This window comes from Microchirus variegatus (assembly GCF_963457635.1).
Source record: "Microchirus variegatus genome assembly, chromosome: 9".
NCBI classification, from domain to species: Eukaryota; Metazoa; Chordata; class Actinopteri; order Pleuronectiformes; family Soleidae; genus Microchirus; species Microchirus variegatus.
The window spans coordinates 13,510,756-13,528,958 of NC_139810.1; the positions used below are offsets into that span (position 1 = coordinate 13,510,756).

Here is an 18,203-nt window from a genome sequence, read left to right on the forward strand (position 1 = left end):
AACAAACTTTCTGTTGATAAAGTCAAGGCTGCCTGTGCCCGTTCTGCTTTTCCACCCCAGCCTCCACAAAAGTGGGATAACAAGCTGCTCTGTGTTAGCGGTCGGACATGACAACTCATCTGTGAAATCGTAATCCTGGAGAGGCAACTTTACAGTGTACCTTTGATATCTTGATGCGAGACATTCTCAGCCAGTCCCCCCCCCCCCCACCCCAACTTAGAGATGAGGTAGATATTTTTGCCTCCGTTGTATGAAATCTATGATGTGAAAAGATTTAATTAAGATAGGCCGTGGAGTCATAATTAATTCTGCCTCTCTCTGAGTCAGGCTTACTGTCAAGAACACAAGGAAAGGCTCCGGCAGAATAAATTACACGAACATCATGTGTGTGTGTGTTTCTCCTCATCTATGGGGGTAATGGGTGTGAAACGCTTACTCCGAATTCTCCAAGAGCTGACAGAGTTAAGTCTGTTCTTCAGAAAGTGGTAGTGTAAGTGAGCCCACTGGTACTTTTTATAGGCTTTCCACCACCTTTGATCAGATCCCATTACACAGTGCAGGAGTTTACCTTGACTGTCAGAAGGGAGCATCCTCCGGGAAGGGCTGTTGGTGACAAATGCAAAATTGAAGGATTCACAACAAATGGACTCCTGCCAGGCTGGTTGTGCTAAAGACAGCTTCAGTCACAAGAGACCTCTGAACTGTCTGACGCTCGGCTCTACCTTTTCACTTCCTTTCTTTTGAGTCATTCATCTATTTTGGATCTTGTCTGGCCTGTGTTTTGTCATTTCAGGTTGTACTCTGGCAATTAGAGGGACACCTCCAGGGAGTCAACTTACTCTCAGGCCAAAAACCTTGAGACAAATAATAAGTGAGTGCTTGTCTTTTGGTGTGTTTCCACGAGCACTAATCGCCACGACACGGTACGGTTATTGTGGTTATTATGTTTCCATTAGCTTTAGTACCTGGTACTATTTTTACCTGCTTTGGCGAGGTTCCAAGCGAACTGAAGCGATATTATCTGTGATATCGCCAGACTGCTGGCCACTGATTGGTCAGAGTGCCGGCACAGGAAGAGACATGAGCAAGACATCTGACACAAGAATCACGCCGAGCAATGCAAAACTGTACAGCCGTGCAGTGATGACTCCGCCCACATTGACGAAGTACTGTTGTAACGGAAACACAAGCTAAACCATGCCGTGTCGTGTCCAGGCGAGCTGGGACCATAGGTGGAAAAGTGGGATTTGTTCAGTTAAATCTAAGTTTCCTATACATTACATAACAAATGCCTAGTGTGTGTGTGTTATAATCCCTCTTTAATCTGTGAAAATAAATTACATGAATTAACTAACTCCCTCTTTTGTAGCATGTAGCAAAATGTGTGTTTTTACCAGATGTGGACACTGATAACTGGGGCCCAGGAGCCTCGTTTACCAAGCACTTCTTGGAGTACACCCCTCCTCCAAAGTCCAATATTAATCCCCCGAGCTGGAAATTCTCTGAGCTTTCTCGCTTTGGCCAAACTCGCAACAACTGTCTTATTATCAGGAGACGTCAGGGAATAATGAGGGCGGCCCGAGCCAAGCAACTGCTGCTTTGAGCATTCAGAAAAAGAGCCTAATTAAAGGCTGCTTTGTGACTTTTGTCACTTTTTTGACTGGTGATTATAGGCCATTCAGTCGGGAGGATTCGTCAGCTATTTGTGGGTGGCGCGCGCCAAAAATATCATCTAAGGGCTTTGCCTGTGTTGTGTCGAACCTGCTATATTCCCCAGAAAGTCCCAAGATTATTTTGCTCTAAAGCACAAAACAAATTCCCAGAATCGCCTCATACTAATAACGACGTCTCATCAACCGCAGTTCAGAGACAAACCAGGATGTTTAAAAATGCACGGTCCTTGGTATCTTGTCAGTGATTTCCTGTAATTAATTACTGGAGACCAGAGTGTCCTTGGCACTAAGGACAAGTTCAGTGACAAAAAAGCCATGTGCTCTGCAAAGCCTCTTGACTAATAGCAAAGCCATATCAGCCCTATGCTCATCAACACCATCATCTAAATTGCCCCTCCACCACTAGTAAAACCATACATCTCCAACAAGTGGCCTACTGTTGTATTTGGGCCAACTCTAATTGTCTCACTAATCTCTGTAGCGTTAAATGACCCAGAGAAACTACGTCCCACAGGGCAGGCTTATGCACTGATTGGAGGCTTTGCTTTTTGTTTTGCTTAGCATATTAAAACAGCATAGGCTGCTGATGGAAAGCCTACAGAACTATTGCAAATGTAATTAAGGGCTAGCAGCAGCTTTTAAACGGTTGACTAGTGCAGGAACATACTGTGCCCCTCAGACAGAAAAAAGTTGAATACTTGGGAAATGAGTGGCTCGATCGATAAGTGAAGCGTTATTTCTTTTGTACAGGAAAATTCAAAGGAGGACAGAAATGGGCTGCTTCACTGACTGCATACTGTTTCTCATTTTCCCTGTGGAGAACTGGAATTTATGGCAACATTTGCTTCAAAAACAGACAAATAGAGCCCTCTCAGGGAGATATAATGATTTGCCAAGTCAATTTCATCTGTCATTAAAGCAAAAACAAATAGCTGTTTTAAACTGTGCCAGCTGCACTTGAGTTTGAGATGGTTTTTCTACATGAGACCACTGGTCCTGGCAAAGGTTGTGTTCAAACAATTAGTTTTGTGTCTGTGTGTATATATATATATATATGTGTGTGTGTGTTTATACATATATATATATATATATATATATATATACACATATATATATATGTGTGTATGTTTATATATATAAATATAATATATCTACACACACACTATTACCTTACATACATATACATATACATATACATATACATATACATATACATATACATATACATATACATAAAAATATAACCCTTTTTTGTTTTTTAAACTTGAATTTTCTGTAAAACATCTTTTTTTTAAACACAAGGTCCATGGACCAATTACCAGAAACAGACTCAAACAAAAAGGCCCCCATTGTGGCCTTTTGTCCCTGGCATCAGCTTGCCAGCTGAGATGATTAGAAACATTTTCTCCTTGTGTTTGCTTCCACCAAACCTCTGGCTTTGTAGCAAATACACCAGCAGGATGGTACAACACCTTCAGAACTAGTACGAGCCCGTCCCTGTCACTGCAGTGAAGAATTACAACACCAAAGTCTAAGAAACGCGCTGTGTCGCTGCTGATAAATATTCATTATAGCAGCTTGAAAACCAGCTGTTTCCCTCCAATTAAAGCTTTCTGCGATCCAGCATTTTGGATATAAATTGGTACTTTTTTAATTAACAACGAATGCTCCTGAATCAGAAAACAAGTGAAACAATACAGCACAAATTGCTGTGATTCATATGGTTGTGTGGATTGGTATAACCATGTTTGGATAACAAGGTGAGGTGATGACGCTACTTTGCACCCCAGGTCTACAACCCCCCCATCAGATTTATGTAATGTAGATTACATATTATTCTATTAGAACCATTTAGACAGGTGTAAATACTGCTGTAGTAACAGGTTATGAACATCAGCCCAACTAGCAGTGTGGAGCAGATGAAATCAAGTCATCAAAAGATCCTTCTCACATCAAAGCTCAGAGCAGACCTGGCCACGTGCCTGCCATACTAACAGTGCGAAGACAAAAAGCGGCACAGCCAAATCTGGCACTGTACACAGACGGTTGCCCGCTTCAAAGGCAGTGATGGCCGTCTGAGGTCATTATTTGCAGGCACCCTACCTAAACACTGGTGGTCAGTGAAGGTGAGCAGCAAGAAATCACAGAGACTTACCATCAGGAGGCTGGGCTGGTGTGAAGTGAGGAGGTTTGTCTGAAAGAGATAAAAGAGAAAAAGAGAAATGGGTTTTTAGTTTTGGGGGATTCTGAGACTTCCCAGGGGTAAAGGCAAAGTAATTGAGTTGCTATAAAAAAGAGGCACATTCTATCCACAAGCCTGTCTTTTCTCTCTCTCTAACACATTGTAATGCAGTGGCTGGGCCCCTCAGGAACCCAGCTGAGCTAATCGACACAGGTACATTTCAGTGATAGCAGTATCATCATTTGTCTTCGTCATTCATCGTTTCTATGGTCTCATCTCCAAATGATACTGTACGACATATGAGAATTATGAACAGGTGTTTTTATTTTGGGGTTGAAAAGTGTGGGCTGGGATTTGAAAATTCACAACTTTAATGACATAGAGCACATTGATGGGGTCACTCAACCCCGAGCAACCATATGCTGAATGAATCACAGCTGTTTTCCCTTGATATATCAAATGACATCATCCTACCCTCCTGGTCAACACCCAACAGACGATGACATAAAGGCTTTGTTGGTTTGTGGGAACAATAGGAAAAAACCTGCAGTGTCAAATGACACTGAGTGTGGAGCAATGTGTATAATCTCATGAAACCTGAGTCAACTGCAGTTCATGCATCCATCATAGAGGACAAAATCAACCTGGCAATGTACATGGATTGGTAACAGTTAATGTACCAGAGAAATTTAGAATACAAAAAATATTGTATTATCGTTGATTAACCACTTGTTTAATTTTTGGTATGATTGTTATCCTCTGAAAATATCAAACAAAAAAAACTGAGGGAAGGCAACGCCCCAGTGACACAGTAATGTCTTCTAATTACTTATATTATACATATATATATATATATATATATATATATATATATATATATATATATATATATACATATATATATGTATATATTATATTAGATTAACAATCCTAAACCAACAAGAATTGAATTTAAAATATAAAGCTGAGAAAAGCAATGGAGACACTATCATTTTAGTTTCATAAATCAAATTCAATTTTGTGGTAGATAAAATGTAAAAATATATTTAAACACTACTGATTCCATCTGTGAAGATGGATAAGATCAAATGTGACATCAGCCTGCTGGTTGCCTTAGTAATGAAGGCGTACACACACACACATTAAAAACAAATATGACATTGAAAGCTTTAAAAAGTAAGAGCATGAACAGTCTCAACAGAAAACACGTTCAGCTTGAGTCATACAGTATGTGGCATTGACAGTGATGAAGTCCACGCCTGTGAGGTCTCATCATTTCACCACCAAATAAGCAGCCAAACACAAACACCGTAAACACCATCATATAACACAGGTCACAGTTTACCAGGGCACCGGAGCACTGAGCACGTCCAAAACCAAACCCCTCTTATGTACACTCACATTCTGCTCAGCTGTCTGACTCACTAAGCAGAGCCTCCATGGGTTGTCAGAGCTGCCTGCACTAAACACACACACTAAACAAACAAGCACACACTCCGATGTCTATGCACTGTGAGGATAATGAGGAATATAAAACACATCACATCAATTATGCTGTTAACACGTTTTTCTGAGACCCCGTCTACTACTGTGTCAAAGCCTTTCTCGGGACTTCTGCAATACCCGTCGGCATAACTAGACATAGCTGAGTTTTAAATTTAGGCTCACTTAAAATTGCTTGTCAACAGCCAGGCTACAGGGGAGGAGGAGAGAGAGAGATGGGGGGGAGAAAATGAGAGGTAAAGCTAGTGCTACATGAGAATAACAAAGTGTCTGCTGAAGCTTTTTTTCCAGTCAGTCATGACGGTAACTGATTTCCATCTTGGGAGGTTGTGGAACAGACATTCACACAGCACACAGCCTGTACTTGGTGCTTCATATTTGTATGCGTGTGTGAAGACACACAGACAAACAGATACAGATGTACTGTCACACCAGGCAACAGAGAGAGGCAGTGGCGTACAATGTGAGCCGAGACGCAAGGCGAAGCTAAATGATTTTTTTTCTCACATTTCCATAATGAAAGGACAAGATAAGGTCTTTACATAAACATAACAGCTCCCCCCCCCCCACCCATCTCTCTGTGTACACCTGGAAAAGCCTGCGTGAGTTCCCGTTACTCTGTGAATGTCACAACATGACCATCATTCACCCTGTATCTTCAGCAAATCAATATGTGTTTCATTGTGACATTTAGCATTGTGCACAGAGTGGTGTGTGTCTGTGCGAGTGTTGCCTTCTCTTTTGGTGTGACTGATGTATAGTTCAACGGGATGATAAAGTGAGTGTATATGTCTGCGTGTGGGCTCCTTGGGCAGGCAGAAGGGTTGGGGGGGTGTAAGCGTGGTCCTGCTTCGCCACATTATAGTTCCAAGAGAAACTGCAAATCTGGGGTTGCATGACTCCTCTATCACCCCTCCTCCCACTAAAGGCACACGTACACACACGCACGCACACACGCACACACGCACACAAACACACACACACACACACACACACACACACATCACCATTTCCCGCACTCTCACTCACAATCCTGTCCAGCTGTCCTTGTGACCACATGGGAGGGCAATTGCCGTCCCTTTTACCACATCAATTTCTCCAGTGCACATTTCTTCTCTCCGAGAGGTGAAGATTAGCCTGGTTTAACTGGGTTTGTGTTAAAACAAATAGAATTTGTCTGGTTCGAAATTGATTCACCCACATTCACTGATTAGAATGAGCAGGAATGACTGACAAATATGAAGACACAGGCGCCTGCCAAGCAGCGTGGCAACGTCAGGTTAATGGAGGCTTTGTTTTGAACACATCCACAGCCTGACAACAAGACTAAAGAGAGAAAGAAAGAGGTTTAACGTGGGAAAATAACCATTGTTGAAGATTATTAACAGAGTCTGTCCTATCAGAGTGTACCACAAATATCACTTCAATCTGACTTTGCATGCATGAAAATGACTGCGCTTATGTCCCCTCATTTCCTCACCTTTTACAATTTGCGAGTGATTTTGTGGCACACGTCTTGAATAACAGCTCACTTTGGAAGTTGAGAGGCGTTTCAGGTTTAATACATACTAAACTGGCAAGGTACTACTCAAAATACTAGTGTTCAGTCTGTGTGTGTGAGAGAGAGGAATGTTAATGCAGGCTGAGGGGACTTTAGAAAAGTGTGCAGTTGCTGAGAAAAGTTATAATTGGATAATTGTGCAGGTGAAAATGGGACTAAAGAATATGTAAGGCTCTTGCTGCCCTATAATTTAATATCAAAACTGTCACTTACGAAATGTTGGCAAACGCTTGGTCAGATTTAAACTGTGTCATTATTTTGAGACTTCAAATATTTCTATAGTTTATATGACATATTTCTGTTTTTGATATTAATATATACCTTGATTTTTTAAGGCTTATTTAGAATAAAGGTTACGTGTTGCGGACCAAATGTAACAGTCAATTTCCACCCAGCCATTATTAGTATTCTGATTATGTGATTATGTGTTTCACACTGCTGGCTTATTTTAACGTGAAGACAATATTATACTCTGAAGCATTTGTCTTTCTAATCCTCAAACTCCTAGAAAAGTCTTTGAAACATCCTTGAAATAAAAAGTTCCACAACTAATTGAGACACAGAAATTATGCCTCTTCCTAATGAGCCATTGCACTTTCAGAATACAGCTGGACAACAATTATGTAGGAGCAGCTGATCGGAGGGGCTGGCGTTTTCTACTCAAAAAGACATTTTCTCATCCTCCACATGCATTTAATTGTCATTTAAGACGTCATTACTGCAGTTCAAAGTAAATGTCAATGCTTTGGAGGGGAACTATGAGTGAGGAATGAGTACAAAAGTGAAGTTTTGTGTTTTAATCAGAATCTGAACGTACAGTTGTTGAGAAACAGGAGGACGGCAAACCCCAGCGTCGATGTGGCCAGCAGGATCAAGCAGATGTTGCAGGGGATCATGAAGTAGCGCACCACCAACGACACCTTGTGCTGGTACCTGCGTTCCCGCTCCGGTGGTGGTGAGGGATAGTGGCACCCGCTCATGCTCCACTCCAGTGACCCCCTCCCCTCCAGGTTGGAGGAGATGACGGGGCGAGGAGGGCGACGAGGGGTGCCCAAAGACCCGTTCGAAAAAATGATGGCGGTGAAACGAGGGCAGATGAAAATGATGAAGGAACAATATAAAGCAGAGAAGATCCGTAATGGTCCGTGTTTTAGCTGTGGTTCCAACTGTGCACCGCGGTGTGGACCTGGTGACTCTTTCTTTCAGAGAATCGCAGCAGCAAGCCTTCAGCAGTTTCTAAGTAACACATTTTTAGAGATAGTAACATCCATCTAGGGAATGAGGACAGAGCGAGGGACGGGGATGTTGAACTCCTACAGCCCCCCACCTGCCCATGCAACCTCCATTCTTTTCTGCCCGCAGGGAAAAAGATAAACTGACAGGCTTTCACTGTGTAAGTGTGACTGTGTGTGCTGTGGAGTGGTTTATACTTACTGTGCTAGTATGTGAGTGTGGATTTAAGTGGGTGTTGATAATGTGTAAATAAATGTGTGCCAAAGTGCTTTTGGTATACACACATATATATACATGTATGTGAGATGCACATGAGACAGAAAATCTGGTATTGGGATGTGGGTGTTTTGAACTGTCAGATATCCACACAAAAATCGTCCACAGCCGACTGACAGTAAATCCACTAATGGAATCCTCTTTTCTTCTGGGTGACCCTGACTGATAATTATACAAATGTGGAAGGGGTCTGACAATGCCAGCTCCTATTACACCGCTGCTCCTTTTACTTTTTCATAGCCTTTACAAAACAAGTGAAGGTCTGGTTTTCACCAACAACAATGTTAGGTCACAGATATTTTCCATGGAAGTGATGTCCAAGCGTCGTTTTGAGGTTGTTGCCAGTTGGGGCAACAATGCCCAGCTGCTTTCCTGACCAATGACTTGTGTGGTGCTCCTCTTAAGTCAGGACAACTGGTTCTTTGACAACAAAGGACTGACCTCTTATCTTGTGGTCCTGTACTTTCTGTCACTGCCACGGCACATAAGATATGTCCAAACCTGACACCATCACCAACACAACTTATATCTGCTGGGTGTGATTGGCTGGGTGACTGGAAAGCAGCTGGCTGCTTCTTACTAAACCATATGCTCCCGGATTCACAGAGATGGTTTGTTTTCGCTCTTCTGTGTGTGTCTGCCACACCTCCTCAGTTCAATAACCTTTATTCCTGGTCAGTCTCATAGAGTGGGTAGCCACTGCGCCCCCCTACCCCACCCCCTGCTGCTGGTGTCCTGGGGCCAAAAGCTGGTCAGCAGAAGTGGCAGAGACGGGGAAAAAGTTGAGAAGGAGCAATCACAATACCCACTCAACCCGTCAGTTTAGAGCCGTGCTCTCCCCCAAGCAGCTATGGGTGAGCAGAAAAATACAGAGTGTCTGAATGAATAACTTAGAAATAAAAGGAGAAAACCCTGTGTGCGATCAGAAAGCAATCTGGAAGCTTGAGGCAGAGATTTGTTGGGCTTTCTTCTCTCATGTCAGCACCCTGACAGAAAATCCCAGCCTAATAATAAGAGCCAATGGTTCTCAATGGATCCTGATCATATTAACTCAGGGTAATTTTGCTTCTTCTGCTTTTGCCTATCAGCAAACAACTTGTCCTGTCTTTTCCTTCCTTCCCTGCTTTCTCGTCTCTCTTTTACACGCTCCGTCAAGCACCCATCCAGTCGCCTCTTTACCGCCTCTGTCTTGTCTTGGTCCAGAGATGCTCCCTGAGTCCTGGCTTCAAGGGTTTATGCTCCAGCTTCTGCTCTGTGGGGATCCAACAATCACTGGCAGCCAAAACAACAAATTAGACTCCGGGTATTCATAGCATGCATAATCCCCAGACAGCAGGTAGTGGTCCCAGTGTCAGCGCGCTCAGCCAGCCAGTAGGAGCAGGGAGGAGTGAGTCAATGAGAGAAGTCAGCGAACAGACACAGCATGAGAGAGAGAGAGAGAGAGAGCGCGCGAGAGAGAGAGAGAGAGAGGGCGGAGGTAAACACAAGGGAGGAGGAGTATTGGCGAAAAAAAAGCAGCTCATGACACTTCGGTCCACCTTTTGGGGGTTTTGTCGGTCGGAAAAGGGTGGAAGCAAAAAGCTTCTTAGTGTCTCGCTGGTTCTCAAACACTCTACTCCTCGCTCAGCGCTCAGCTGGTGGAACGGATGAGTGCATAATGAGAGAGCAAGAGAGGGAGATACTATGAGAGAGAGAAAGAGAGAGAGAGAAAGAGGTGGGGGAGTGCCTTTAACAAAGACAAGGGGGGGGAGGGAGGTTGGAATTGAGCAAGCGAACAGGGGGAAAAACGAGCAAGAATAAAGGCTTTTGGGAATAGTACTCAAGTCCTGACAGAGCAGGGGGGTGGGAGACGGGAGACAGCAACAGTGCAGCAGCAAAACAAAAGAGGGCCATGGTCTTGGGAGATGTCAACCAACTCCTCCATTTGTTTATAGCCTAATCAAAAGAAAGTCTCTTCCACAAGAGCAGGAGAATTTCTACAAAGATTTAATGAGGCAAACTGAGAGAAATCGGCATGAGGAGGAGGGAAGAGGGCAAAACTTAACAACATTAAAGTCAATCATCAAGCCTCTCCAAACAGCCTCTCTTGCATATGCGCAACCAGTGAATAAAATAAGTCTGGGAAACTCCATATGCGTTCCACACTAACAAGACAATTCTCAATTAATTAACAATCCCATTTGGATGATTTTTTTTCTGACCTACTTCGATAACAACTAGAAGAAAAGAAAATTATATTTTTGAAAAAAAAATATTCAGCAGATTTGGCAAATTATCTGTAGTGGAAGTTTTAAGTTTTTCATAGCATGTCAGTCTTTGCCATTTTTCAATGCAATGTTCTATTGTCCTTCTAATGAGATAATGAGATAAGAATATGGGCGTGGTTATGCTGTTTTACCAAGATCCTGCATCAGTATATACTTTGAACAAACTCAAAAGCAGCAGGCGGCAGATACAAGTTGGTATCTATCATCAATTATTGATGTGTTTTTTCACTCTCTCTATATCTGTGTCTTCATCTCCATCTCTGCCATTCACTCCCCCACTCCCCTCTTTACACAAGGTTGCACACACACATACGCACTGGCGGTTAGGCACACAGTAGCTGCACCCACTGAAGAACTGCATGAACACACACGAGTGCCTTTTCTCTCAAATAGAAACTAGCACACATGCACACTAAAATGGCTCCTGTGTCCCGCCTTATTTCAGCCTACACGCTTACACAACTTGGACACACTGCAAAATATTCTCTTTCTGTCCCTGTCTTTCACACGCACTCACACACACAGATTGGTGATAGGACAGGTAGTGCTGATTTATCTCCTTCGGACAGTGTGTTAATTCCCAGAGCTAAACAGAGCTCTAATGAGGAGAGTTTACCCCCTCATCACCAGGAACACCCACACAACTTGAGGTGCCTCCTAGACACGACACCCCAGACAGTCATTGGCTCTCACGTAACATAACAAAAACTTATTGATGAATTGACTGAAAAGGAAAGAGAATCAGCTGCCGTCTTCTGGAGGAAAGTATAATGCCACATCACAGGTTAGCACCAAAGATGAAATTTCAGATGCTCCCTGCAGAGGGCAAGAGGAACTCAGCCTGGCTCTCTGCTCTGCTGCTGCGACCCAAATAAAATCTTACATTGACATCAAAAGCTGAGCTGCTTTGATTCATTTTTAATGCCACGAGTATCACACATGGTTAACATCTCACTCTGAAGGCTTCGGAATGGCAATGTGTGAGGATTGCATACAGGAGCTGATCTACTGTTAAACGGCATGGCACATGGGTACAAGCTGAAAAGCTGATAAGTGTGAGCATATGCATGTGTGTGTGTGCTATTCTTTAGGCGGTAGATGAGGAAACCTGTCAAGTCCAATAACTGATTGACAGTTATGCCTCAATCATAGTGTGAGCTTGTGTGGGTGTGTGTGCACGTTTGTGCATGTGTGTGCACCCTGGGAATCTGGCTGGCAAGTATTGATCTAATTGATCTTAGCTGGAAAAATAAATATTACACAGATGGGAAGGTAAATTAAAAAAAGAAGCAGGGCCACGAAAAACAAATATCAAAGGTAGATTAATTATTATTTTTTTTTTAAATTATCATTTTATCCTTTGTAATTCGACTGAATAAAAAGAACAACACTGCAAACATTTTAAATGTTAACTGAGTGCAATTTATTTTTTTATTCTATTCTATACTGTCTATTGGAGTCAGAAACACTTTTTATGAGCTCACAAACACAGATGTATCCTGGTTCTTTAATCACAGAATTTATGTTGGAAAAACGGTATGTAAAGCCCTAAACTCAACTACAGTACAACTGGGTGTGCACACAAATGAATACAAACATAAGTGAAAATCTACTAAAATTTGCTCTAATGAGAGTTAGTTCAGCTAATGGCATCTCAAAGTGTAATCAGAAGCTACACTGACATTTTTTATGATATGTTTGCACATGGCCCTGTTAACCCTGGCAACATCAACAGACGTTCTACAGTATGTAAGGCCACATATTCAGCAGGCACACAGGGACATCAGATCATCACCGTGTGGCCATGTTGAATTACTCATGTGTATCAAGCCGTGCAACCATGCTACCAGGTGGGTCAACTGTCTCACTAAGATATTAACTCCAATCATCATAAGTCAGACTTTCCTGAAATGCCCAACAGATTCCCAGACTTTGCAGTCATCAGGCCAGCACTCATCCGGCAACGATGAGGCCAGGGCCTCTCACAGCTGTGCATAGCTAAAAGCATTAACCTCTGCTGAGCTGGGAATTTAGAAAAAAAAAAACGGGGTGGGGCAAGGAATGGAGGAGGGACACAAATGAGATGCTTCTCTAACAATTTTTATCATAACTGAACCCCACTGCAATTAATAGATGAACATGAAATATTATGAAATAATAAAATGTTAAAAGGTGACCTCCACATGGAAGATACAAATGCGAGAAAATATAAATAACCATTAGGTGTCTTTGTTGGGTGGAAACAGCTGCAATGTTCCAATTCTAAGAGAAACCCTGGAAATTAAAGATCTCTTGGTAAATATTCAAACTGTGCATTATTCAGCTCTCTCCTATAAATATGTCTCTGTTTGGTCATTGCAGCCCCACATGATGTTACACTGTGTTTCACACTGGACTTGTTTGCCACATGACCTTACATTACTATTTTGTCTCCCACTAACATACTCCTCAGCTGCTTTATGTGAAGATTTCCTTTTGAAGAGAGTGTGCATCTCTCCACTAGTGTGCTCCCCTCACCCAATTCCCAACTACTCAGCTGTGGGACTTTCTAGTGGTCCACTTGGCTGAAGGGGCTTCAAAACTGCCTGTGCGTCCTCTACCGTCCCTAATGCCCGGTCATTTCTGGCCAACATAATAGAAGATGTCCCTCCTGATCACCAAGGCATAGCTTGTACAATCCTGTATGAAGAAGGATGTTGTTGTTGTTTTTGCTGTAACTCAACAACCTGTACTAGAACCACTAGAACCTCGAATTCCACTGAATCAAATTTCATCTTGTGTGGTTACACATTGGTTGTTTTGTTAGTAAACCGGGGGACTTAACAGGACATTAATGCAATCTGGCTCTTCATTTTGGAAATAATCCACTCTGTCTTTATACAAATTCCATTTCATTCAATTAGATTTACACTACTGGTGTTTAAGACACAATATGTAGCAAGCAAAACATGCATAAAGTGTGTAAATACATTCATCTGTGGTTTCTTACATTATATCAATCTTAATACTGAATATTTAGATCATAAATTGGTGTTGTTTGAGAGTCGAAATGCTGCATAAGTGACAGCATGATTTCTCGCTCATGGGTGTGTATGACAGAGTTCCCACACTGGGTGGGCTTCACACAATGTGACTCACAATGTGACACAATGCCCAGCGTGGAGTGTCAAATTGGATAAAATGTTACTCTAAATGCATGAATATTAACAGATCCATGGATCACAGCATTGACGTCATCTTTAAGTCTGGCACTTGTGTTAAGAACATTGCTGTAGGCGTGTTTAGCTGTTGTTTACACTGTTAAAGTTGATGCTTGTTTAGTCATTCACTGAACAGTCTTGATGGTTAATATGATCCTCCTGGCAACATTTGGTCCCTTTTTATCACTCAATCCCACACTGCCATGACCTGCTCTCTCAGCCTACACTGAGCCAACTCTTAGCCTCGGGTCTCATCCAGGACCAGTCCACTGCTAACAATTCAGTTCCCTCTCATTTAGTGAAGACTTTTTTCTCCTGCCTTGGGACTTATCAAGAGCCACAGCCTATAAGGACTGATGTTCTCAGGCTGACTGGCCACTGTCCTTCCTAAATGAACAACTCATTCGCAGCAGAACAACTTGTTATGAGCCAGCTCTAATTTTCGAGCCAGCCCCTCCTGCACATCCACACCCACAACAATAACGATTACAGGAAGTAATATCCCCCTAACTCCCTTGTCTTCGGCACAACAATTGTCCCTCAACAGTCATGTAGGAACTCATTCCAGTGAAGAGGCACAGGCAGATAAATAATGAGCGAATGAAACTGACAGCAAAAAGTAGTGAAAGAAAAAAAAGGTGGAAAGAAAAAGAGCAACCTGGCAGCTTGATGGTGGTGGCCAGAGACAGTAGAGAGTGACACATATCCATGTGGCTGGCATATGCAAGCAATTGTGGCAACAGCCCAGGAAGGTTTGGAGCATGGAATCAGAGGAGTGGCTAGTTCTGACAGGAAATGCAGGGCTAATGAAGCTGAGGGATGATGCAGATGTCAGTCTCTGGCCAAGTCAGCCATCTGTCACAGGGAACTGGCCAAGTCACACTGCCCCCACTGAGCAGAGTAACCTGCGATGACCAGTTATTATGAGTTGGGAGCTGTCCCTTCAATATGGCCCATACCCAACAGTAGCTTACCTTGCCCTGGTATGGACAAAGGACACGTAAACAAAAAGGACCGTTGTGTGTTAGAAGGCAGATATGGATAGTTGGCAGAAGTTGCTGAAGTTTTGCTTATTTACTTATTCTTTAATAAGATATTTCATAGTCTGAACTAGGGCTGTCAAAATTGCTCCAAAACAACGTTTAGATATACAAAAAAAAAAAACACAGGTTCGAACCATTTGAATATTTGCGCATTGAGGGCCTGATTTACTAAGATTCCAAATAGAGAGCGCTAAATTGCTTGCGCGAGCAGAAAGACTGCGCCTGTTACTGGATTACGTTTTGCGGGTGATCTACTAAGATTGCGGCCGCAATTGACTACAGGCGCAGAAGTGGTTAAGGCCGCCCTATTTAAATGAGGATTTTGCGCGAGTCAAGAGTTGTCCACATGGAGAGAGCAGACGGAAGCGTAGAATTAAATTTGAAGCCACTGAACAGAAAGTACAGCTGACGTTCTGCGATGAGCAGATAACTGAGATCGAGGGATGACATCCTTGTTCCCCGGGTCCATAGGACCTTTTTATATTATTATTATTTTTAATCCTGCGTCGGTATTTTGGACAGCTCCATCATTACCTGACGTATCAAACAAAGAAAACTATGGACTATGGATGTTGCCGTCTCCTCCTGACTCACCTGCAGCTCACTGACAGCTGCCAGGGAGCGAGTTCTGCTGTTTCTCTAAAGATTACACACAGGTCTATTTTCAATGGATATGTGACTTTCTTGTCAATAAGTAAATAAATAAATAAAGCGGATCATCACAAAGGCTTTTTAGTCCCAGTCCGTCCCTGGTTTCATCTGTGTTCATTCAGTCAGGTTGAGTTTCCATTAGGCGTGCCAACAGCCTTTGATCTGACGTCTGAGGCGACGGGACAATCGATATAGATGATATCTATAGCTGATTCAGATAGTTACATTAAATAGTGATTGTTGTGAATATTTATTGCATTTAAATGTGCCTGGAACTGGAAGGGTTAGGGTTAGGGTAACCTGCCTGTGAGGTTTTGGTGACGTGTGCGCACTGTGCCACCTGCGCTTCGCCGTGCCCCGAGAGTAGACCAGGTTAGAGCTGGACACTTTAAGGTAAAGCGGGGTTCCCCGTTCCTCCGGTCTTAACCGGGTAACATAGGTACGGCCCCTCCTTGAACCACAAACTGCAGACCAAGGTAAGCCCATACCAGTACAAACACGCATTTCTCCTATGGATATCTATATTTAATTTATTCAGATATACCAAATAAGAAATGAATGTGCGTCATCTGTGAATGCGTAGTTGAACATGCTCTGGAAAAGCTTAATTTCCTGATTTACAAATATAATATAACTATAAATAACCGCAGCCATGTGTGCGCACTGCTGTGCCAGTTAAGACCTGCCTTTCAAACGTGCTAAATATAGACGCTAAAATAAACACCGCAATCAGTTTCAGGTTTGATAAATCACTTTGCGCGTGGTAAAATATCATATTTACATTTTCTCCTCCCATCACACGCAAAATAGCATGTAAACGCCCCATATTGCATATGCATTAAGGCAAAAACGCTAAATGGGTTGCGAGTGCTATTTTGCCGTCTGAGGGACGCACTCCTCGTTGCGCCTTGTTAGTAGATCAGCATCAACGCAGATCTACGTGTGCAATCCAGTTTGCACACGTTTTTGCACGCGCAAAGCTTTAGTAAATCAGGCCCTAAGTCAATAACATGCGGACATGAATACACAGAGACATAACTACTTATATATGTATTTTTATTTCAGTTTTAACATGCTTAAAACATACACATTACCTATACCTATACCGTAATGCTTTTAAGACACTTTCTCGCTCGCTCTGTCCCTGTATGCAGACTCTCAGTCAGTCACTAATCCATGAGAATGTGAAAGCATCTGCATATTCTGGAGCTTCACTCTCAGTATGACAGACTGGATTGTGTTAAAGATACCAGAGCGGTCAAAAACATTATATTCGCTAGAGTTTCTGCAAAATAAGTCTTGTTGAAGCAGATAAATGACAGCACTGCTGCCTATAACCTGAGGGTGATAGGCAAATGTCAGTGGGCCTGGAGAGAAATGGATAATTAACACCAAATCAGTTCTACATCTAACATGTTGACTACTCAAACCCCTTTACACTAAGTCACATATGCACACACGCACACACACACACACACATTCATATATTGTATAGTGGTAAACACAGTTTGGTATTTATTAGCACCAATTAAAAATGTTCAAACGATAACCGACCTCACGCGTACTGTGAGAGAACATAGCGCATAGTGTGAGGAGAACTGTGTGGGAGCACTGATTATCATCATTCATTAGGTTAACACTATAGTCAAACACACAGCTAAGAGTTATTTCAAATGCTAACAATGCTAAGACCATGGGAATATGTAGCCGTCTACAAATGAGGAACGATGACATGAGACAGAATGTAACAAATTCCTTAAATAAAAGCTTTCACTTATTTAATGAGCACCACATCTGAGGACCAGCCTCTTCTTAGAGCATGCTGACTTGAACTAGAAACAGTTTATTTTAGATTCCAGCTCCATCAAATGATTTATGTACTGTACAGCAAGTCCCTTGTGTTCAATAATCCTACTTTTTCGACAAACTTCTGTCACTGTCACTGTCACTGCCACTGCCTATGTGCCAATAACTATTGCAAGGCACATCAACATACATCACTGTAACATTATACATGCTGTACACAAGCTAAATTAATTGATAAGCCTTCATCGACGAGCACTGAAACCCCATCTTTTGCTTTTTCAGTAATGAACTTACTCTCACCACTTCGCTCTCTTTGTCTCAGCCCATCACTGGCTGCACATCGAGTTGGATCTCCAAAGATAGAGGGCAGAGAGGAAATATTAATTGGTGAACAATACCTCCTTGTTAAGACACAGCCCATAACTGAAACGGCTATAAATTATTTATATGCCTAATCAGACGGCATGTGCTCAAGTTATTCTCTCAAACAAGACAGCCTCTGTGCTTTCCCAATTCCTTTTGATAAGAGTGCAGTCAGACAAGGCTGTGTGGTGGATAATGAAAATATGGTGCCACAATGACGAAATAGCGGTTTTCTGGCAGCAATCACGGACAGGAAAATAAATGTCCTGCTTAGCTTCAGGTATTAAAATACATCCTGTGTTTGGAAGGATTTATTCTGATGGACTGAAAACTGGTGTAAATACACACAAGTTACGCTGATCCGCAAGCAGGCACATGTGAAAAGAAACTGAAGCATGAAGATTAAACGCAGATATCATGGAACGGAAACAAAAAGTCGATCACA

At 42.4% G+C, this 18,203-nt stretch overlaps 1 protein-coding gene across 1 annotated transcript in view; it reads right to left on the reverse strand.

Annotated features, from left to right (window-relative positions):
• Nucleotides 1-18,203, reverse strand: part of agrn (agrin) — a gene marked incomplete at both ends in the record, with an annotated part of 229,475 nt that overhangs the window by 124,170 nt on the left and 87,102 nt on the right. The window contains one exon of the mRNA XM_083895418.1: nt 3,829-3,867. Within this exon, the coding sequence (XP_083751544.1) occupies nt 3,829-3,867 (39 nt within the window). The remainder of the gene's footprint in view (nt 1-3,828; nt 3,868-18,203) is intronic.